This window comes from Podarcis bocagei (genome assembly GCF_964188305.1).
Source record: "Podarcis bocagei genome assembly, chromosome: 12".
Taxonomy (NCBI): Eukaryota; Metazoa; Chordata; class Lepidosauria; order Squamata; family Lacertidae; genus Podarcis; species Podarcis bocagei.
The window spans coordinates 30,442,619-30,466,574 of NC_138137.1; the positions used below are offsets into that span (position 1 = coordinate 30,442,619).

The window sequence follows — 23,956 nt, forward strand, 5'->3', positions numbered from 1 at the left end:
ATCCTGTCTTGCAATTTGTGAGGTGCCAGTTCAGTCATGGAATACGACGCTGCCAATATGTATGGTGTAGGATTCAATTGTGTGGCATTAAGCCATCTGTTTACTGCAACTGATTGAAAAAAGAGCATTTGGAGACAATATGAATTTGAAACTCTGGAACGCTTTATACATCCCCTCATATGTAACATGCCGGCACCATAAATTTGCACCATACAGCCAGGAGAATTCCATATTTGTATGCGATGAACTTTTGCTGAGGTTGAAAATTAAAGATCAAACACGCCCACATACAAAAGGACCAGCTCGACCCAGTGAAGATGCTCACCATGCTGTGGACCTGTGAGTAAGATAGGACATCGTGAACCACTGTAACCTCACACCGGCATCTGAGTAAGCTGGGGGATGCTGGATGGCTCCAGCTACTTCTCAGGGTTACTGCTTCAAACATACCTGTGGTCCTGTTATGTTAACCATTTCTGTCTTAGCCAGTGGTTTATCACAGTTTGGTTTTCTATAGGAATTCATCTACGCAAGAGAACTTTTGGCTACATGTCGCATGTACACAGATCCAGTGAATAGCATGTTGTTTCTAATTCTTATTACTCCATTGCTCAATGAGAAGCAGCTGGCATCCTTGGGAAGCTGTTTCAGGGCCCTGGCAGGACCTGCTGCTTGTTGTTGGTGTCACCAGGTTGGCATATGCCCAAGAAGAACCTGTAGTCACAGAAATGCCAGTTTAGGAGAATTAGCACCGCTATGGAGATCTTCAGAGAATTGGAAATAATCACACTGCTGTTATAATTAGAATACTTACCCACAAATAATTGGCCAAACAAGAAATAAAAAAGGCTTTGAGGTTTGAAGTGCTGATGTAGGAGACTAAAATGGTTAAAGGTTGCATGTTTATCCATTCCACGTTGTGGGAATAGAAGGGGCTAGTGGTGGAGAATCGCTTTGTGGAGAAGTCCTAGAGACCTACCTTATTTGTGGAAGGACAGATAAAAAGCAGGCAAAGTTCATGTGCCACACACCACATGTTCCAACTAAAGGAGGGGGAAATGTGAGCAAGATTGGGGGAGTGTGAAAGTTAGAAAGAAGTGAGGGAGTTGAAATATGAGAATGATCTGTCCTGTCAGAGTGAACAAAGAGAAACGAACAACTGGATTTTCACTGAAGTACATTGTCACGAATGGGCTAAGGCAGTGTTCTTCAACCTTGGGTCCCCAGATGTTGGTGGACTACAACTCCCATCCTCCCTGGCCATTGACTAAGCTGACTGGGGATTATGGGTATTGGAGTCCAAGAACACCTGGGGACCCAAGGTTGAAGAGCACTGGGCTAAGGTATTCATCTGTATTACTTTTGGGTTGTTGAGAGAAACCAGGGTCTGGATTTTTATACTCAACTGGAGACTACCACCAACTCTTTCAAGTCATGGGATTCCTTCATCCACCACAGTCCTTGAGAGGAGGCGCTGGCTTCCCACCCTCTTAAAGTTTGTTCCCTTTTAAGTTGTATTTGGGTTCGTTTTTGAGTTCCCCTAATATAGTTTAAAATGGAGATCTAGCATTTAGAAAGACACTGACTGGTGCCTTTCGGCTAAGGAAGCCTGACTAAACCTGGAGAAAATATCAAACACAGTGCAGAGGTTATGGGACAGAACAAGAGGCAAGGAAGAGAACTTAAATCAAGCGGCGGTAGCTGATACAATGCCCTGCAGATGTTTCAGCATCATAGCTGTCCATGAGCTAAAGTCTTCCGGAAGAATCAGGGCTCCTGCAGCTCGATTTGTGAGGTTGAAGCATAAGAAAAACAGCTTGGAGCAGCCTTCAGCTTGTGTCCCCAAAAGCTGAACACCTTGGGAATACAAATGGCATCCAGCTGTAGCAGCAGACATAAACCTGAATTTGGAAGTGGGATTTCACTAAAATCTAGGATGGGCATGAGAGTGATTAGATAACAAAGAGGGCACAAGTGAGGAATTACCCTGGGTTGGCACCGTGAGTCGCACCAGTTTGCCATCACAGTGTTTCAGACAGAAGTCCATCTCAGCCCTTCCTGGAGATGCCTAGACTGAACAGGGCCTTGCTCCTCTCCAGCTTCCCTGTTTGTCTCTGTTTCCAATTCCTCATTCCCAGATCCTGTTGGTGACACCAGAAGACTCGTGACCAGCCACACACTCAGTTTGCCATCTGGGAAGGGAGTTTGAAAGCCTACACAAACACTTTGGTAAATCAGTGTTTATTATAAGTGGTGAAAGGGATACCTTTTCCCAGCATAATTATTTTATAGAGAGATGAGCTGGCACTGCAGTCTCCCCCACGCCGCTTTCAAGTCTTGTTTTGATGCTGTGGAGTCGTCTGTTCAGTCGCCACCAAAGATGTCCTCCACAAACTCCAAACAGCTATTTCTTTCCCCTCAGTTATCATTATTTCGTTAACCCCCTCCCAACAGCTGCACACTTACTTAAAATGCCCTCCGACTATCACTCTCCTAGCATTCTGATCTCCTTGGCAACAGTTGCCAAGCCTGCACAGAGCTCTCACCCCAACACACACACACTCATTACAATTTTATGTTTCCACCAGGCTTCATGAAACATATTAAAATTGCAAGCAAGAAAAGCGAACAACGCAACAAAACTGCTTCCCAGGTGCTGGAAACAGCAGGAGAGGAGAGTGCTCTCTTGCTTGGGTCCAGCTTGTAAGCTACCCATAGGAGTCTCGTTGGCCACTGTGATGATGCTAGACTAGTTGGGCCATTGGCCTGATCCAGTAGGTTCTCCATATGTCCTTAAAACCACAGAAACATCACCTGCCACATATGGAGGGTAGGGCTATCAATGGCTACTAGTAACATTGGCTAGGTATGACCTCCAATATGTGTCAGCTGCTGGAAAACATGAGCGGGAGAGTAGACTACTGTATGTTCTTCATAGAATCACAGAGTTGGAAGGGACTCTGAGGATCATCTACTGCATCTCCCTGCAATGCAGGTATAGGCAGCTGTCCTTTATGAGGATCAAACCTGCAACCTTGGCATTGTCAGCATCACGCTCTAAACAACGGAGCTATCCAAATTGAGCTCACGATCTGCTTTCCTTGTGAGCTTCTCATAGGTATCTGGTTGGCCTCACATAGGATGAGACAGAATGCTAGACTATAGTTCTGATTCAGCAATCTAAGTCGAGCTCATGATGAATATTTTTTGGGGGGGACATGTCATGCTCAGCATCTCCTTTCTGCCCTATGTAAGATTTGTTATGGTATTAAGAGATTATGAAACTCAAACATGGGCTCGCTGGAGTCCCATGGGCAAACAAGTGATGGGAATTGCCTTGGGTTGCATAGGAGAAGCACCTGTGCCAGGGATTGTGGAAACACATAATTTCACTTTAAAGCCAGAGAGAATCATAGAATCATAGAGTTGGAATAGACCACAAGGGCCATCGAGTCCAACCCCCTGCCAAGCAGGAAACACCACCAGAGCACTCCTGACATATGGTTGTCAAGCCTCTGCTTAAAGACCTCCAAAGAAGGAGACTCCACCACACTCCTTGGCAGCAAATTCCACTGTCGAACAGCTCTTACTGTCAGGAAGTTCTTCCTAATGTTTAGGTGGAATCTTCTTTCTTGCAGTTTGGATCCATTGCTCCGTGTCCGCTTCTCTGGAGCAGCAGAAAACAACCTTTCTCCCTCCTCTATATGACATCCTTTTATATATTTGAACATGGCTATCATATCACCCCTTAACCTCCTCTTCTCCAGGCTAAACATGCCCAGCTCCCTTAGCCGTTCCTCATAAGGCATCGTTTCCAGGCCTTTGACCATTTTGGTTGCCCTCCTCTGGACACATTCCAGTTTGTCAGTGTCCTTCTTGAACTGTGGTGCCCAGAACTGGACACAGTACTCCAGGTGAGGTCTGACCAGAGCAGAATACAGTGGCACTATTACTTCCCTTGATCTAGATGCTATACTCCTATTGATGCAGCCCAGAATTGCATTGGCTTTTTTAGCTGCCGCGTCACACTGTTGGCTAGATGTAATTTATTTCCAACTCTGGTTTGTTCCATAATATTTGTGATGGCTTTAACATCCAGTGAAATGTTCCTCTCTGATGGGAGCAATGGCTGTTACCTTGAAGAATGCAGTTTGTCTGTTGATGAAATGGTGGGGAAGGACATGACTGATGATGTAAGGACTGTTTGGTATCTTCTTTCTTCAAAAGGGATGCTGCTGCTGCTTTCCCCTGAAGCTTTAAATCAAAGAGCATACCTTCATCATATCCAATTAGCCAGACTCTCTGTTCCCTCCCAGCAATTCCCTTCAGCCAGTTCCTGGGCAGCTCCTTAACTGAAGCAGTGACTCTAGCCTTCAGGGCATTGAGACTCTCAATTAGAGACTGCAGGCTGAACCTTTCCTCTTGTTCCTGAACTTTGTGCCTGGGATTGACTTTGCAATTTCTGCAGTCCTGCCAGAGATTTTATTGACTTTTTTGTAGCTTTTGTGATTCCAGGCTGGTCCAGCTGGAGATAATGCTGGTCCAACCTTGGCATTTATCTTTTGAAAAGGCTTCTGGAGCTATTTCTAGGACAGAGTGGGGAGAAGGTGTGAAATTGACATTGCAGTGCTGTTGTGCTCTATGTGTCTGCACAGAAGATGGGTCACGTCAAACCTCCAGACTTGACATGATGGGATGTAGCTCAGTGGTGGAACATAAGGTTCTAATATCTCCAGGTATAAATCTGAGACTGTCCTTTCTGAAATCATGGAGAGCCACTGCCAGTCATTGTCATGACAGTACTGAGCTAGGTAGACCAATGGCAACTTCACAAGTTTCTAATCTGCTATCATGAGGGACGGAGGAGTAAGGGCACTTTATTCATTACAGAAGCTGGAATTTAACACAGCTTCATAAAGACTCTGCACCCTGGGTTCTCCTTTCCCTGGTGAAGGCACCATTCAACCTTTCTTCCAACCAGGAAGAGGCACCATCCTGGAGAAAAAAGACTGACTACTGGTCATCTTGGAGATTTATTATTATTATTAAAACCATCTTTGTCTTGTGTGCATCTTGAAGGCAGCATTTAGAGTGCACAATAAGACTTTGAGCCAGAAATTAGGCCTAGGCAAGGGTGGCTAGGGAAGCTGTTTTGCCCAAGCCAGAACCACCTGACCTACATCTGTCACATGGAACAGATAAATGTGTGGCTGTAAAGGACTAATTGGGACTGCACTCCTGATTGTTCCAAGGAAAGGCTCAGTTGTAAGGCTTGAGGATGTGGACAAGGTGCTTGGATCGGTCAGGGCTTGCACTCTAGACCCTTGCCCCTCTTGGCTGATAAAAAGCAGCAGGGAGGGAACAGCTGGCTGGACCAGGGAGACGGTCAATGCCTCTTTACGAGAGGGGGTGGTCCCTGCCTGTTTGAAGGAGGCAGCTGTAAAGCCATTCCTTAAGAAATCTTCCCTGGATTTGGGAAATCTAACTAACTACTGGCCAGTTGCTAATCTCCCTTTCCTGAGCAAGGTTTTGGAGTGAGTGGTCGCAGACGAGATCCAGGCACTTTTGGAAGAAACTGATTTTCTGGATCAATTTCAGTCGGGGTTTAGGCTCAGTTTTGGCACAGAAACTGCTTTGGTCGCCCTGTGTGATGACCTCTGTCAAGAGAGAGAGACAAGGGAAACATATCCCTGTTATTTCTCGACCTCTCAGCAGCTTTCAATACCCTCAACCATGGTATCCTTCTGAAGTGACTGTCTGAACTAGGGGTGGTGGCACCACTTTACAGTGGTTCCAGTCCTACTTGGATGGTCATTCCCAGAGCGTGTTGCTTGGGGAGTGCTTCAATGTGGGGTTCCGCAGGGCTCAATCCTATCCCCCACGTTGTTTAATATCTACATGAAACCACTGGGTGGGGTTATCTGGAGGTTCGGAGTACGTTGTCAGCAGTATGCTGACGACACTCAGCTCTGTTTCTCCTTTACATCTGCAGGTGAGGCAGTGGAAGCACTGGACCAAGTGTCTTACCTTGATAATGGACTGGATGAGAGCCAACAAACTGAAACTCAATCCAGATAAGACTGAGGCACTGTTAGTGGGTGGTTCCCTAGACCAGATGAGTGGGAGATTGCCTGCTCGATGGGGTTACACTTCCTCTGAAAGAGGTTCATAGCTTGGGCCCAGAGTGCCTTCCATCAGCTTTGCCCCTATCTGGACAGGGATAGCCTAAATACTGTTGTCTATGCTCTGGTAACCTCAAGGTTAGATTACTGCAATGCATTATACATAGGGCTGCCTATGAAGATTGTTTGGAAGCTTCAGCTATTGCAGCATTCAGTGGTCAGGTTGCTCACCGGTTTGAGCATATTACACTGATCCTGGTCCAACTGCGCTGGCTACTAATTAGTTTCCAGGCCCAATTCAAAGTGCTGGTTTTAACCTATAAAGCCTTAAACGACTCAGGACCACAATACCCCCAGGACCCTCTCTTTCATGAGAGCCAGTGCGGTGTAGTGGTTAAGAGCGGTAGACTCGTAATCTGGTGAACCGGGTTCGCTTCCCCGCTCCTCCACAGGCAGCTGCTGGGTGACCTTGGGCTAGTCACACTTCTCTGAAGTCTCTCAGCCTCACTCACCTCACAGAGTGTTTGTTGTGGGGGAGGAAGGGAAAGGAGAATGTTAGCCGCTTTGAGACTTCTTCGGGTAGTGATAAAGTGGGATATCAAATCCAAACTCCCCTTCTTCTTCTTCTTCTTCTTCCATATGAACCTACCTGGACCCTAAGATCATCTTCTGAGGCCCTTCTTCATTTGCCTCCTCCTCAAGAAGTCTGGAGGGTGGCAACATGAGAACAGGCCTTCTCTGCAGTGGCTCCCCGTCTGTGGAATGTTCTCCCCAGGGAAGTTACCTTGCACCTTCATTATACACCTTTAGGCACCTTCATTATACACCTTTTTAACTTGGCCTTTGGTTGATTGATTGACATCCTAGGCCCTTTTAAAATGTCAGGTTTTTTGGAAGGGGTTATTGGGTTGTTGTTTTTATTTTGATTATGTAGCTTGTGGTTTTATATTCTGATTTTATTCTGTGAACCTCCAGATATAGGGTGGTATAATAATAATAATAATAATAATAATAATAATAATAATAATAATAATAATGGAAAGGGACACTTATATTCAGCACCTTTTAAATTGGGTGGTAACTGCTGGTCTTGCTGGGGTTGACTACCTCTGAGTTGAGTCAGAAGTAACACAAGTGGGATTTGCGGTTGGCACCAATCATCTGCTTCACACTGAGCACAAGATTCTGATGAAGTCAGAGCCTGACCCCATCTTCACTCAGAGGAAGTAATATGCCAGAGGTGAAGACCTCCATCTGACCACCTAAAAGAACAGGGATTTACAGCACATTAAAAAACAACAACCCTTTAATGCATTTACAACATTGTAAACCATGTACATTACAATTTTAAAAGTTTAAGATCAAGGGTGTTTGTTATCTGACATGTTACAATGCTGGAAATGTCCTCCTCCCTTGACAAATGGTTTAAAGCATTACTTCATAAAAATATATCTGATTTTTCAGACACATTTCTAGACACAATTGGTTTGCATGACTTGCATCTGTAACTTTCTTTTATCATTTCATTGTAGTAACTTGACATAGTCTTCCTACAGAGGTGACTTTAGCCTGGAAATCTCACTACAGCAACTCTGTGAGCGCCACTGCAGAAGGCTGGAGGCTATGTTGCTATCATCAGAATATAAAGACATGACAAATGAGCAAGCCTAAGGGATGTCTGAAACAAAAGACATGATTCCAGCCCCACTTCAATTCCAAGTTAAGCTACCAAAGTGTAGAGTAATTTTGAATTTCTCCTCGTCTATTAAAATTGAGTCACATAAGCCTCTGCCTTCAGATTGCAACTCAAAAGGTGTAAGGATTAGGTGTAATGATTCAAAGCACGAGTGTTATATTTGGACCTGGCACCACATTACCTTAGCAGTACTGATCCACACCACTGTACATACGAGCCCTCCTGCAATGGATCATCACCTTGTTATGATGAATGGGCTTGCACGTTCCTATGACCCTTGTGAGCAAAGTCATCAGGAATCTCGTACTCCCAGCAGTCACCCAAAGTGGTAAGGTCAAAGGGAAGGAGCTAGACAAAGAATGATCTAAGAAGTCCTCAACGGCAGAACAGGAGGATGATAACAAGCGGTATGTTACAACAGCTGTGAAGGCGGGTGAAGGCTGCAGCAGATAAGAATCTACTGGTCGTAGTGACTACTCATGCCATTGGAACAGAGCCTTACTGTGAAGACTGTGCGTTGGTCAGCGTGCACTGATCTACACACATAAAACAAATTCACGCACAGGCATCTTCCAAAAACCCATCCCAAACTCAAACTCCAAAAGCCCCAAGGCAATTGGCAAATGGTAACGGGGGCAGGATTGTGAAATCTGGAAGCCCCTAGTCATGAACTGGCACATGGACGGTGGATACAGATTCAGTTGTTCTGACTCAAGGAACAAGGCAGTTGAGCAGCTCAGCAGCTGTATCCATGACTGAGCAGCCCTTTTTAGAATCCACTCTGCTCACCCCGAAAAGGGGGAGGGGCTAGAGAAGGTGCCTTAAACATAGTCTGCCTCACTTTTTCCCTGAACCCCACTGTGGAGGGACGTGTGGATCCAGAATTGGCTCCACAGTCACTTACGAACTCATTGTTAAAACCGTGTTTATGGAAGACAATCTTACTCAGCTACAACTGATCACCAAAGAAGAAGACATACGAGCCCTGCTCAATCAGATCAATGTTCATAATAAGAACATTAGCAGATCTCTCCTAGATCAGGCCATATAGTCTTATCATCCTGTTCTCACAACGGCCAACCAGACAAATGCCTGCTGGTGCACTCTCCACACTTGTGATTCCCAGCAACTGGTAGTTAGAGACATACAGACATTTCTTGTTTTGTGTGAGGGTTACGTTCTGAACCCTCATGTGCATCAGTGGAGCACATGTAAGCCCACCCTGCTCCTTTCCATAACTTCTGGGTTCGGTGCTCTGTGCACATGCGCAATATCGCACCATTTGGCTGTGCCAGTCGTTACCTGTACTACCAACAGCGGAGGGAGACCATAGTCAACGTGCCTAGTAGCTATGGATAGCTTTGTTCTCCGCTAATTCGTCTGGTCTTCTTTTTAAGCCATTCAAATTGATGGCTCCCGCCACCTCATGCAGGGGCAAATTCTACGATTTAACTATGCATTGTGCGAATTCTTCACTTTCTTTTATGTGTCGTGAAATTTCCAGCACCGTTTCATTGGATGGACTCGCATTCCAGAAGAAACACTTCTTTTTTTCTCTGCATCGTGCAACCATTTCCCCCTGTGCTGCAAAAGGGGTTGATGAGAGATTATTCGGGGGAGGTTGGGCCAGATGCGCTCAGTAGACCCCAAGTTGGTCCTACCCTTAGGCAGAGTGCTTCCAGAAGCTGGAGGACAGAGCAGCAGGTGTATCTACACAGCCCAGCTTGTGCATCCTAATCCAGCCAACTGCCAAGAGGAGGGCGCTGTCCTCTTGCCGGTGCTGAAGTAAGAGCCATCTGCCCAGTCTAGTTGGCTTCTGTGTGTGAAATGGGGGAGAGGGCACCTTGTGCTTCCCCATTGCCCCTCCCCTCAAATCTGAACATGAATGCTGTGAGTGACCAGGAGTGACTGGTAGCACTAACATAAAACCTGTAGGCTTCATCATGCTGTTGCTTGCACATTTTCTTTCACTGGGTGCCACTTGGCAAGAGTCTTATCTTTATATTTTTCATACCCTTTACTCTAAACCAGCTCACCAGAGGTTACAGTGCTCATCTGGAGCCATAATCTAAAAGTTGGAAAAGTAAGGATTTTTCTCAAAATAAATAAACTCCTTATGTTGCGCTTAAATACTGTTTCAACAGCTCAGTTGTGAGCAACGCAAGAGGCCTGTTGTTTGCTAAGAAGAAGCCACTCTCCTTCTAAGATGTCTATATGAGTTTTGGCAGGTGCCTAGCAATACTGACTCTTGTTGCCACAAGAGATGCTGATTTCAGGTCTTTTGGACCAGCAGCAATGGTGTAACCTTGTGCCATTATTATTATTATTATTATTATTATTATTATTATTATTATTTATTTATTTTACCAACAGCTTTGTAGCTTTTATGGCAAATGAGGCAGAAGAGGCTATCTCTTGTAGCAAGGAGCACAAACAACTATTTGCAGCTAAAGCCAATTCATGTAATTAGGCTTTGTTCTTATCTACCACTTTAAATCAATATAATTATACCTCACTCTACAACACACACAAACACATTTAGACTGCAACCAGCAGTTTCTAGCAGTGAGTCATCTACCCAGACAAAATCTTAAATGCAGCCTAATGAGAAAAAAAAATCCACCCCACTGACCGTAGTAAAACACACACACACACACACACACACACACACACACACACACACACACAGTGTAAGGGGCTACTACAGCAACTAACTAAATTTAGTTTTGGCACAGACTCTGTCCATTTCAAATGTAAATGCTATGACGTAGGCTCTGTGTTAACACAGCCTTTGTGATTTGATCCTTTAAGACATGGATTCTATGTGCTGCTGTGTCAGACCAGACTTAAGAGAACTGATGCTGAATAGTAAAATTACATTGAAGGTTCAGAGCGGAATGGACAAAGTTGGGCAGGAGGAAGAAAAAAAACCCTTAACAGCCAGCAGATGGAGCTGTTTTCAAGCAATTTTTTAAAATCCAAAACTACAGAAATTCACTGACCTTGCAAGAGGCCAACATTTGCCTGCCGTTGGCAAAGCAACCATGCTTTTAATTAAAGAACCATGAAATTAATGTTTGTCTAGCACCGTGGCAACTTCAGAATAAGATTTCTGAACACATGCACATTCCAATTACTGCCTCAACTTTACAACTAAAAGGGATTGTGGGGGGGAGGGGAGAAAAGCTTTCTCTCTTGTGACTGCTAGGGGTTTTTTTTTAATATACAGAGGAAAGCACTAAATAGGAAATATATTTACAGCAGCTACTTTTCTTTGGAGCTCTTGTCCCCAACCCAGCAATAGTTGCATAGAAGAAAACGTTGTGTGTGACTAGCTATGCAGAGAAATAGCTGTGTGTGGTTGGCTCCAGACGGAGGGTGCCCATGTGTTATTCCTATCTGCACCACAAGCTAATAGAGCAGGTGAATTGACCACACTTTAGTGCCGGGGGCCGCATAAGTGCCATAGAGTGTGTGCACAGGCTTCCTCAAGAACCACATGTGCAGACTCAACTGCTGGCTATAGGCACCCAAGCCCTGAGTACATGCTTGCAAAATCCACACAGAGAACTCTGCTTCTGCCCCAGAGGTTTTTCACGCTGGGCCAGGAAGCTATAAAACCAAAGTGCCTGTTACATTCACTGGACGTGTGTGTGTGTGTGTGTGTGTGTGTGTGTGTGTGTGTGTACACACACACTTTGTGTGCAATTCCCTTAAGATTTTAAAAATTGTACTTCTGCAAACCTTGGAGTCCACCCCCCAAAAACCATTCTGATATGTCCCTCTTTTTTCTCATGTGTCCCCACTGTGGCTATCCTGGTACTCATTGAGTTCACTATTAGAGGAAAGCAATGTCTATAAAACCGTATGACCCAGCAAGACCCACATTTGATGCTTTGCTTCTGCCCAGGGATTTCTCATGCAAGATCAAAGAGTTTTAAAAACCCAAGATTATATTCATTACATGGGAAGACAAATTCTATTTGTGGAAGTGAATGAAACAGCAAGAGCAGGGGTTTTTGTGGCAGGGGGGAATGCTTTATTCATTAAAAAATATTCAATGTTACATGCGCTAAAATGAAACATAAGGTATCCACGTGCTTCCAAATTCCCCCCACTCATATATTTTGGTACACCTTCAACTGCTTTGATATTGGCATACTTAAAAAAAGAACGCCCTTCAGTATAGGAGAGCTTTCATTTAATATATAATCAAGACTTTAAAATCCTATGTATGGACGGTCTAGCATAATGCAAAATTTCTCCTTTCTCTCAATGTTTATTCATTAAAATAAAAGCAGCTCGTCTTCAGAGTAGGCTGTCTCATTGCTTCATTTTCTTTGTACACTGTATACCAGAGTATGGTGAACGACATCTGCACACATCTGGAGCGATGCATTTGCCTCCATGGTGACATGGCAACCTACACAATGCTGGGGGGGGGGAGTCCAAAACTCATATCAGTTACACAGCACAGATTTCATCTCATTAACCACATTTGATGCATAGTATTTTATTGAATTATCACAATTATTCCTAAGAAGAAAATATCAGTAAAATACAGCAGAACTACAGTATTTGTGCCTGCCATTCATCCTTATAGTATTGGAATTTTGTTAAATCTTATACTTGGAGGAACGATTGTCATGATTTAAAAATAATTCAAATGGGGAAATGTCTTGTGATTTCAAAACCTATGGCTTGTTTAAATCCCACCCACCTTGCTTGCTTGCTTGCCCATGAGTTTACAAACTGGTTTGAAAGGAAAACATGGCTTGGCAGGACTATGACAATTCCATGCAAGTACAAAGTTTAGGCCTGAGCAGGGCAATCTGTTGTCAGGGGCTGGACCAGCCTAAACCTGGAGCAATGGATCCAAACTACAAGAAAGAAGATTCCACCTAAACATTAGGAAGACTCTCCTGACAGTAAGAGCTGTTCGACAGTGGAATTTGCTGCCAAGGAGTGTGGTGGAGTCTCCTTCTTTGGAGGTCTTTAAGCAGAGGCTTGACAACCATATGTCAGGAGTGCTCTGATGGGGTTTCCTGCTTGGCAGGGGGTTGGACTCGATGGCCCTTGTGGTCTCTTCCAATTCTATGATTCTATGATTCTATGATTCTATGATTCTATGATTCTATTCTATGAACCTTCCAGAGAAGAGGAAGACAGTTTAGATTTACAATAGGGGTTTGAGGGAGGTCACAGCTCAGAGGCAGATGAGGGGAAAAGTTGGGAAATAATGGGAGAAGAGGAAGGGGGTGCAGAGCTGGAGCAGCTGGCTAACACGTATCGCTAGAAATCATTCCAGACCCCCCCCCTTCTCCCAGAACCCAGCGAGCAGTGAAAGTAGGAGAGCAAAGGGCTCAGAGACAAATGGCCCTAAGCAGCCACCATAAGCTGGGTGGTGCTGTTGATGATTGAGTAGAGAAGGGGGGGTGAAGATTACTCGGAGCAATGCCATCACTCCAAGAGGCTGTATTTCTAAGCCTCTCTCTGTGAATATTGAATATAAGACATTGGTAAGAGCCTTCCTTGTCTATCTATTCCTGGCAGTCTACCGTGGGGGGTCGGATTCCCTGACGCATGACATCTGTTGTGCTAACTGATTGATGCTCAAGTGTCTTTCCCTTCCAGGAGGACACTGTGAGTAACTGGCACCTTGGCAATAAAAAAGAGGGCCTTTTCAGTGGTGACTGAACTCCCTAGACAGGTCTGTAAATCTACACATTATCATCATTTACACACTGTGTCGACTTTTTTCTTTTTACCAAAGCTAAATTATTTTCTGCCTTCTATTGGATCTGCATTTTTATTGACTGCTCCCTTATTAATTTTCACTTCTGCCTGTTGTTTACATTACTGTTGATTACGGTTTTATCACTCATTATTGTTTCAAACTTTTTCAATTTTGCAAGATGATTTGGAGACAACTTGTTGAGAAGTGACTCATAAAACGAATAGAAAAATAAATACCGTATTTTTTGCACCATAAGACTCACTTTTTTCCTCCTAGAAAGTAAGTAAATGTCTGTGCGTGTTATGGAGGGAATGCCTACGGGTGGCATGCCTACGGATTTTCCTCCTCTAAAAACTACGTGCGTGTTATGGTCGGGTGCGTGTTATAGAGCGAAAAATACGGTAACCCTCATGGGTGTTCTCGAACGTTAAAGCAGTTTCCAGGTCTGCACTGTTGCAGGTGAGAGAAGCAAATTACAAGTTATTTAGCCAATGATGGTGATTTGTGTGGGTTCCTAATAAAAGCAACCAGAATAGAATGCTCCTTTGCAGAGCCATTCTAGCAGTACCTACTGTTTTGCATGTTTCTGTGCTGTTCTATATTTCTATACCTGTTACTTCAACATACTGCTATTGCAATGATTATTCATTTCAAGAGGATTAACCCATAAGATTAATCCAGAGACTCAAAAGGGAAGTAGCTAATCACTCCTTCACAGGGAACTCAGTTCAAGGGCCATCTCTCGAAAGCAGCCCTCCCCCATCTTAGAAGCAAGAAAAGAAAGAAGTTGCCACTGGTAGTTCTGAAAGCGTGCATGGTACTGAAAGAAAATGACACCCCAACTGAACTTAATGGTGTATTTGAGAATTAGAGGTACAGTAAACACAAGAGGTTTATGGTCCTCACAGTCACTCCTATATACAGTGGTACCTCAGGTTAAGTACTTAATTCGTTCTGGAGGTCCGTTCTTAACCTGAAACTGTTCTGCTGCTGCTGCGCTGCCAGAGCCCGATTTCTGTTCTTATCCTGAAGCAAAGTTCTTAACCTGAAGCACTATTTCTGGGTTAGCGGAGTGTGTAACCTGAAGCGTATGTAACCTGAAGCACATGTAACCCGAGGTACCACTGTAGTTAGTCTCAGTCATTTGCTGTAAGAGTAGCTGTCACGTTAGTCTCAAGGAAAGACAGATGGCAGCACAATTCAATTCAGCTGACTTTCTGCCTAAAGAAAGGTCCTGCCTGGAAGCTTCTGTACCCAATCCATCCAACATTGCCTTAATTCAGAATGCACTACTAGATTGCAGCCACTGACCCAGACAAATGCAGCTCCCGGCACAGACATACTTGACAGTCACTTATATCCTTTAGCTGAAGGATCCCAGAAGCTGCTTTTAAGATACTCTCTTATCCACTTGCATTGCTTCAAGCTTGGCACTCGCTACTCAGTTTAGTGACCCGCCCACTTGACATCTATCATTGCCTTAAGGGCTTTGACCCACCATTTGCAAACCACTGCATTAAGAGGATTGCATGCTTTCCACTTCAAGCCTGCAGCAGCTATGGACAGACTATTTTTGTCTGCCTTTAGGGAAGAGGAAGACTCTTTCCCTTCTTTTTAAAGCCCTGCTGAACTGAAAAAAGAAATCCTAGAGGTTGCTGTAATGTGAAACTCATTTCTGGAGCATCAGTATTGTCTATTTTATCCTAACTTTCACCAATATCAGCATCTGAGTGGTAACGGCTATTTACCCAATGAAATTTGAAGTTAGATTAGATTGCAGGTTTCACATAGAACAAACTACATTAGATGAAGCACAAAATTTATTATTATTATTATTATTAATTACTACTACTACTACAATGATCATCATCATTCCTACTACTGTTCACTTTCCATAAATTTCAGTAGGACTTGCCTAACAATGCAAACCAGCAATCTATCTTTACGTTGCTGCTGTCTCATTCTTTTCAGTCAATCTTGCATGGGGCAGCTATGAAAGAGCCACTGACCGAAGGCAGGTACAGTTAATGAACTGCCAACTACACGCCAGCAACTGCTCAGGTCAGCTATATCCCAGTACAAAATTAATAACTCATGCAATATTTCCTATCTGCATCGATCTGTTCATATTTAGATGAGGGGATAGTACATGCACGAGATAGGAGAGGAGGGTGGGAAGCTGGGTGCAGTTCATGAACCTCTGCAAAGACCTTGTAGCTCTTGCGGGTGTCACGATGATCTTGTCAGCTTTTAGGCGTTTCATTCAAGAGGCTCGAAAGCTCCTCTAAAAGATATGTAACTCACCTAAATGACAGGCGCCGCCGACCCAGCCAGTTGCACAGCTGCAGATTCCAGGAGCGACGCAAGTTGCTCCATTCCGACATCCCTGAGGACAAACCGCTGCAACGAAAGAACAATAAAGCAAAGTCATCTATCTCGGTCTCTCAATATTATACTGTAGAGCTGGGGAGGCAGGGGGTGGGGACACCTAGGGTCCTCCAGATGTTGCGGGAGTCTATCAGCCCCAGCCAACATGGCCAGTGGTCAGGGATGATGGGAACTGTAGTCCACCAACATCTGAAGGGGTGATGATGAGATCTCCCCATCCCCACTGTAGAGCATTAGAGAATGTTTAAAGCAGGGGTCTTACAGATGTTGCCAAACTACAACTCTCACCACCCGTGGCCATTCACCATGCTGGGTGAGGCTGATGGGAGTTGTAGTTCTGCAACATTCAGAAGCCCATAGGTTAGGCATCCCTGGTTTAAGGGGGGGGGTATTTCCTCCCTCAGACCAGAACAAAACAGTGGCATCATTAAAAGTGACCACATTCTACCTTTGCATGAAACTGACAGATTGAGAGCAGTGGCTTTAGCTGTCATTCTCAGAAACGGTTACCTCTTGAACAGAGGGTAAACTGTGTTAGCTCTGACAGTGATTTTGGGGGGAGAAAGAGTAGGAGGAACCCCTCCGTGCAGAACCATATAAGGCGATTTGCCCCTGTAACACACTGGATATATTTTAATGAACTGCATCCAAGCACCAGTTGAGATCTTCTCTCCTCTCCTCTCCTCTGCCAGGGGTTAGATAACTTGCATACCGTAGTGGGAAAAGTTCAGCTTGGAACAGGAGACCTGAATTCACATCCCCATTCAGCCATAAAAGTTACTGAGCAACCCTGAACAAATCTCTCTCTCTCTCTCTCTCTCTCCGCCTAATCTAGTTATACCGATTGTTTCAACAATAAAATGGGGAAAACTCCAAGTTGAAAGAAGAGTGGGACTGAAACACAATAACTAACGAAGTGAAGATTTTTTACCTTCTTGGCATCTTGATCCTGTCCAGCCTGAAGCACAAAGACACTTTACCAGCCCGTTGACCGAGATGCACTCGCCACCGTTTTGACAACCTCCCTCGCAGCTTACTGGAAGGAAACAGCACAGTCACAAAGCAAGCCAAGAACAGCATTATAGCAAGGGTGTTTTGTTGCATAAATGTTGCCTCTTCCAAGCAACAATTCTAGAATGGAGTTGAGGCATATAGGTGGAAATTTCATGCTCATTTGTTTACGATAACGTTATACCTGCTTATTGTTATTTATGGAAAACGTTGCTGTCCTGACTTTCTGCCTCAAAATGAGACACTCAAAGCGACTGCACGACAGATCCAGAAATGCAAATAGTAATTAAATATTAATCTCAATATATAAGAGTTCCAGACACATTATACCATGTCTGTATGGCAGTCCTGACCAACCTAGTACCCTCGAAAAGTTTTGGACTACAAGTGCAATGGTTTTAGACTATTCCCCCACTCTTTGCTACAATTTGAAAACTGTCCAAATTCAACTTACCTTTATGGCAGTATCGTCCTCCATAGCCAGGCTGACACCTGCATTTTCCAGGCCTGAGACATTTCCCACCATTTTTACATTTCGGATAACAAGTTGCTATGAACCAAAAGAAAGGGACAAAGAAAGTTAGATGAGACATTTCTGGGCTTTGGGGTTGGGAACAGTCTACTTAAAAGCACCCTGCTCCTTTAAGGAGCCTACCAGTTCATTCATACATTTGCCTGGGCCCAGTAAACTGGGCAGCAATTCATATGATTGCATGCTGTACATTCAGTAATGGTAAATATAATCTACTACTGGTAATTTGGTTTGTGAAATGGCTATAATGAAGACTGAACTTTCTTATCATGTTAAATACTGTTTGCTACCCAGTGATAGGAGCAAAGCTTGTCATCTGATAACAACTACCACAACTGATTATATTAATTAGCTCTCAAATGCTATATGAAAAGAACTTGTGACAGGATGACCCTGAACCAAATCCAATTTCCAAAGCAAAGGGTCATGCTATTCTTCAATAGCTATTCTTCAATAGATTAGCTATTCCTCAATAGCTAAACCAGAGGCAAAAGAGAAGAGCTACAGTAATGGGAAATGCTTTGCTTTTCAACTCTGATTAAGAGCTAATCCAGATGAACATTGGTGCAAATGTAACAGTACAACAAGGCTACAGAAATATTATAAATGAATCACTCCTATCTCACTGGTCAAAGGATGATGGGACAGGTTTAGCTCTTGAAGTCCCTTTGAAGTTAGTGCTGGGTGTACTGGTAGCTATGACAGAAGCGAGCGCTCAGTCTGCATAAAGTTAACTCCCCCGCTCCCTTTATTCTTGAACACTTGATTGATTCTCCCTGAATCAGCGAGTTTATCATTTCGGTAACACTAATAATTTGATCATTTATTTTCTGGCATGCTTCTTTCTGAGTAGTGCCCATTTTGCTTAATGAATGGCTTCTTATTTAAGATGTAAAGGTACGTTTCAAAAAGCAGATTTCATTCATTCATTCATTCATTGTTACCCCTTGCACTGATCTGGGCAATACGCAATTAACAAGTCTATCTAAAAGGAACGACAGTCATACCTTGGATCTCAAACAACTTGCAAGTCGAACGTTTTGGGTTCCAAACCCGGAAGTGATTGTTCCTGTTTGCAAACTTTCTTTGGAACCCGAACGTCCATCGCGACTTCTGTGGCTTCCGATTGGCTGCAGGAGCTTCAACTTCCAAGGTATGACTGTAGTTGGTTCTAAAGCTTTATTGATGCTAGTAATCCATTGGGAATATCATGGGTCCTTAGACTGCCTGGTTATTCAGGACAGTTCTGGGAGCAGCTGTGAACCCACATCTAACTTCATCTTGAGCTCTTAAGTTTTTGATTTATGGTTGGAAGCCATGTGGAACTGCACAACACAACTGCAAATCTTTCTACAGTTAAAACTGATAATGTCCTCAAACAACCATTTTTCTCATCACCGCACCCCACCCCTTTCACCAGCCTTTCCCAGTGATTAATCAGCTTCTTCACGAATAGTTTTCCTACAGCAAACAGCATTTTCTTAAGCTTTCATCCATGCTAAATATGGGCTTAAAATGAAAACCTGCTGAGGAGACAGTATTCCTTGTGGATTCTAGGGGAATTCTTTGTGGCAGCTACAAGATGTGCCTGCATGATGGACAAATAAATAACTGGGAAATTGCACATTTTGGCATACGGCTGCTTCGATGATTTTGTGCAAACAAATTATCTGACAAGTTTAGCTAGTTCTTGGCTAATAAATCATTCATGAGCCAATCCCAATTTCGATGTATTTGCTATCTGCAAACAATTTTCAATAGAACATTTTCAGGTTTTCCTCTGGACTTGCATTATGGATTAAATTGAGATTCAGGTGATCACCAGGAATTTACTGGCAGGAGTCTATAATGTGTGATGACGGTTCTGGTCTTTGAACGCACAAATTAAATGTTGGAAATGCCAATTTTTTAAAAATAATAAAAAGATGTGCACTTTAACAAAAAAATAATGAATGGCAAACATTAACAGCTTATCACAAGAAGAAACACTTCTCAAAAAAGTACGTGAGCAAGAATTATTTAAATCATTGTTCATGAATGAAGAAGAGCAGAAAAAAATATTTCAGCGCATAGCAATAAGTATTGCCCATAAGTAATCCAATGCTACCATTCTTTTTTCTCCATTTGGTAGTGTTTTCAAAACGATTATTAAATCCTTGAAACATTTTTTAAAGGCCACAGTAAGCATTTATTAGTATTTTAAAACTTGTTCAAATGTTCAACAAAATACTGCAGTCCCTCTCCCCATATGAACTGACCTGGCCCCTGTGATCATCATCTGAGGCCACTCTTTGTGTACCTCCTCCATAAAGGAGGCTCCGGAGGGTGGCAACACAAGAAGGGGCCTTTTCTGCAGTGGCTCCCCACTTGTGGAATGCCTCTCCTAGCACATTCGTTATAAATCTTCAGGCACCAGACAAAAACATTCCTCTTCTCCCAGGCCTTGTGCTAATTAAACAGTTTATGGTCTTTTAAATGTATTACTATTTATTAAATGCATGTACATATTAGGCATATACTTATTTATTTATTTATTTATTTATAAATACATATTCATTATGTATTTCCCCCCTATTTTATTATTTATTTTCTGTTTTTTATATTGTGATTTTACGTTGTGAACCACTCCGAGATCCATGGATATAGGGTCGTGGTAGTAGCTCTGTAACCTGGGTTTTAAAGTAAAAGTTGGGCTTTCTTTTTTTAAAAGCAAGATTTGTTTGCATACTTGGAGGGGTTTTGTTTCTTCCCATCTTCAGGGACCCACCCACTTTAATACCCAGAGTAGCTACATGCTAACTATTCACTTTACTAATAGAGAGTGATATGCATTTGATTCTCCAAAGAACTATTCCTAATTCAATTATGCAAATAAAAGATTCTTCATATTCGACCCCCTCTTGTGATAATCCTTATAAGTAGCTTTCCGCCCTAGACACAACTATACCTGATTAATTGGTATAATCTCCTTTCATTATACTGTCTGTATCAATAAAGGTGTCTACTTTTATACAGCTTCCCAAGACTGTATTCTGGCAGGCATATTATAGTTAAAGCCACTGATGTTGTTTTCTGTCAGTTGTTGATTTTATGCTGCCATTCTTCCTGATGTTTCATTTAAGTATTAGGATTGCTTGAACTTTGTTGTGATTTATAATTTTAAGTTGAAATTTAATTCATAATCAAATTGAATTTCATTGAGTTTGAGTTAAATCATAAAAGATGGAGTGTCAATGTCAAAACAAATTAACGAACAAGCATTGGCCTTAGGCTACGTTTGTCAAAATATCAAAATGGCCTCTACAGATTGTTGAGTTTTGAGGGACAGACTGGGCCTATTCATAGGGTTGCCATATGTCCTGGATTTCACGGACATATCAGGGACACTGGAGTCAGCAGCAGTGTCTGGGTGGAAATTGGTAAAAAATGTCAGGGGAAATCTGGACGTATGGCAGCCCATGTTGGCAATGTCGTTTTTCATTGAAAAACGGTATTTTTTTGCTCAACAGCTTTTCTGTCTGGATTTTCATTGTTTGAAATATGGCAACCCTACCCTTCATCTTCTTTGCTTCTAGCCTTGAGGCTTAGAGCACCATGTCCTCACTATCTTCCAGCTATTACTCAACTTACCTATATCTCAGACCGAATCCTGAGGTCTTGAAGGTTTTTTGGTGAGGAAGCCTAAAGCAGGAGGGAATCACCATAGTACATCCAGAGCATACAAATATGCCATCATAAACCACCCTGAGAATTTTTGTTACTGTGCAGCCCATAAAATGAATTAATAAAATGTTAATTCAATTTTTAAAAACATTTTGCAATGTTAGAAATAAGGACTTAGTGCAGGGGTGAGGAACCTCAGGCCTGGGTCCTCTAGGTCTCTCTACTGGCCCTCAAAGCTCTCTGGGGCACACCGTCCTTGAGTGCTTTTGCCTGGCTGGAATGTGTCTTTCCTTGAACGATGGCAATGCCTTTTGCCTGCCAGAACGAAGATGGAGAGAGATGCAACGGGTGTCTGTAGCAACATCTGAATTTGCACAGCTAGAACGCAACCTACAGTACAAAGATAAGAGCAGAGCTTTCCAAACTTTTTAAGTTGGTGACACACCTTTGGGACGTACATCATTTTGCGACACAGTAATTCAATTTTGCATCATTTCATGATACAGTAATTCAGTTTTACTAGCAAACCAGAGGTTAAACTAACCCTTTCCAGCCCCAGGAGGAGCATGGGGAGCGTATGTGTGACACACCTACACACTGCAGCCAACACACTAACGTGTCACGGCACACAGTTTGGAAAGCTCTGGGTAAGAGTCATATTCACTTTTCCATCAGGCTCCACTCACCACTGATAGGTGGCTCCTGGATGTTTGTCCACAAAGTTTGTCAAAAAGTTGCTCCATTCATAATCCATGCAATATTCCCTAGCTGCCCCAGCACTTGTCAATTGTCCCCATTCCTTTGCACTCATTGGTCAGAACACCAGAAGGTAGGAACAACTTTGGTGTGCAGGGATCAACTGGAGAGCATACTGTCGCTGAGTTCTTTCTTGTTTCTCTAAAAGTTTCTATAAGGGCTAGAGACCTACAGTGGTACCTCAGGTTACATATGCTTCAGGTTACAGACTCCGCTAACCCAGAAATAGTACCTCAGGTTAAGAACTTTGCTTCAGGATGAGAACAGAAATCGTGCTCTGGCGGTGCGGCAGCAGCAGGATGCTCCATTAGCTAAAGTGGTGCTTCAGGTTAAGAACAGTTTCAGGTTACGTACGGACCTCCGGAACGAATTAAGTACTTAACCCGAGGTACCACTGTACTTTTAAACAAGAAAATCTGAATATTTAGGAAAGGACTACAGAAAGTCCCTGGTGTGCTCCACCCCCATATCTCCCCCCACCCCTATTCTTTGGGATCTGGGACTTTCAGGAGGACAAAAACAGTACACAAAGTAGGATCAGCATTTCTTCTTCTTTTTTAGATTCCCTGCTCAAACATTTTCCCTGGTGCTGGAAAAAGGGTGACTTGCAAGCGGAACAGCCAAGCACATTATTCCCACCAGATGAATACTTGGGTTACATCTTCCTCCACAGTCACAAAAGGATTCCTGTAAAAGCACTTCAGTACAGTATAAGAATTGAGGCTGGGCTTGTCAGCCAAGCAAGATCTTGCTTTCAGTAAGAAGAATCTCTTGCTGAAGCCAAAATGCTCTTTGTTCTCATGACTGCAATCCCACAGACACTTTCTTGGGAACAAGCGGCACCAATGAAATCAATGCTAACAAACTCCAGGCCGTCAACTTTCACAGCAGACACAAAACATGAGCTTTGTGGCAGGAATCTTTAGGAGATTAACAGAAGTGTAGTGCTCAATCCTACTCATGTTTACTCAAAATAAGGTCCCGTTGTGCCCAATGATGCTTTTAGGATTGCAGCCTTACTGTAGTGTTAGAATAGGTTCCCTGGACTCTTGACTTGACAGCCAGAAAACGACGGGGCTTCCAAGTAAACGATAGGATCAGGCAGCAAACCTTCGATTCTGAATGTGCACTAACCCCTTTCCTGCGTATTTATAATCTGGAATACCCAACACCCATGCATTTCTCCCAGGTAAACGTGCAGGCAGAGGACTGCCGTTTGACTTCGAAGTAAAACTCCCAAAACTAATTCCAAGAAAACAATGGGACCGTAAAGAAGCTTGCCACCTCGCCCCAGAGGGCTCTCTGATCTGCCTCCACCCAGAGGGTCGCTCCTCCATCCCTTCGGATGGGCAGCCACCGAAGAAAGGCTGGTGCAGAGAGGCAGGAGAGATTAGCTACAAACCTGCGCCACAGTGACGAGGGTTACATTTATTACTGGCACTTTCCCAGCAAGATCCCAGGGCGGCTTACAGCAATTTAAAATTTAGCACTGATAGTCACAGGAACGTGGTTGGGTCCTGAAAACATACATCTCAGGTCCAGCAATGACCTACACCTTGCACGGGAAGGGGGCTTCCCTCCCCACACTTGTTATGGCCACCACCCGCTCTTCTACCCGTTATACCCACCATACTGGCAGCGCTCGCCCTCGTAGCCCCTGGAGCAGAAGCAGGTGCCGTTCCGGATGCACAGGCCTCCGTGCTGGCAAGGCGGGGCGGCGCACACGGCGCGCGGGTCGAAGACGAAGGGCACGGCGACGCCGCGAGACACCTTGGACGGCTGCGCCAGCGCCAACGGCGGCGCCCCCGCGCAGGCCACCAAGAGCAGCCACAGCGCCGCCGCCTGAGGGATTCCCGCCACGCGCCACCCCATCGCTCGGCCTGGCGCGGCGACCCAGCGGCGCTCTCTGGTCCGGGCTGCGTTCGCCTTGTGCGCGCTGCCGCTCTTGCCTCCTCTTCTGCTTTCCCCCCTTTCTCCCCTTCCCCGCCTTCTGTTCCCGGACCCTCTCTAGTTTCACTCGCTTCTCTTTTTCACTTTTTGATATATATATA

At 43.9% G+C, this 23,956-nt stretch overlaps 1 protein-coding gene across 3 annotated transcripts; it reads right to left on the minus strand.

Annotated features, from left to right (window-relative positions):
- Positions 1-140: 140 nt before the first annotated feature.
- Positions 141-23,953, minus strand: LOC308570160 (uncharacterized protein). 3 transcript variants are annotated; one of them, XR_014000947.1, is made up of 7 exons: positions 23,534-23,953; positions 17,409-17,504; positions 16,875-16,979; positions 15,860-15,955; positions 4,137-4,254; positions 451-714; positions 141-337 (listed from the first exon to the last, which is right to left on the minus strand). XR_014000947.1 is itself a non-coding variant. In XM_081164943.1 (6 exons), the coding sequence occupies exons 1-6, from the start codon at positions 23,775-23,777 to the stop codon at positions 648-650; spliced, it is 726 nt and encodes a 241-aa protein (XP_081021069.1). In that variant the 5' UTR covers positions 23,778-23,953; the 3' UTR covers positions 141-647. The 3 variants fall into 3 exon arrangements, 2 of the variants coding, with proteins under 2 accessions (XP_081021069.1, XP_081021070.1); XM_081164943.1 differs by having other exon boundaries at positions 141-714; XM_081164944.1 differs by lacking the exons at positions 141-337; positions 451-714; positions 4,137-4,254 and adding an exon at positions 11,841-12,251.
- Between the last annotated feature and the right edge of the window lie 3 nt (positions 23,954-23,956).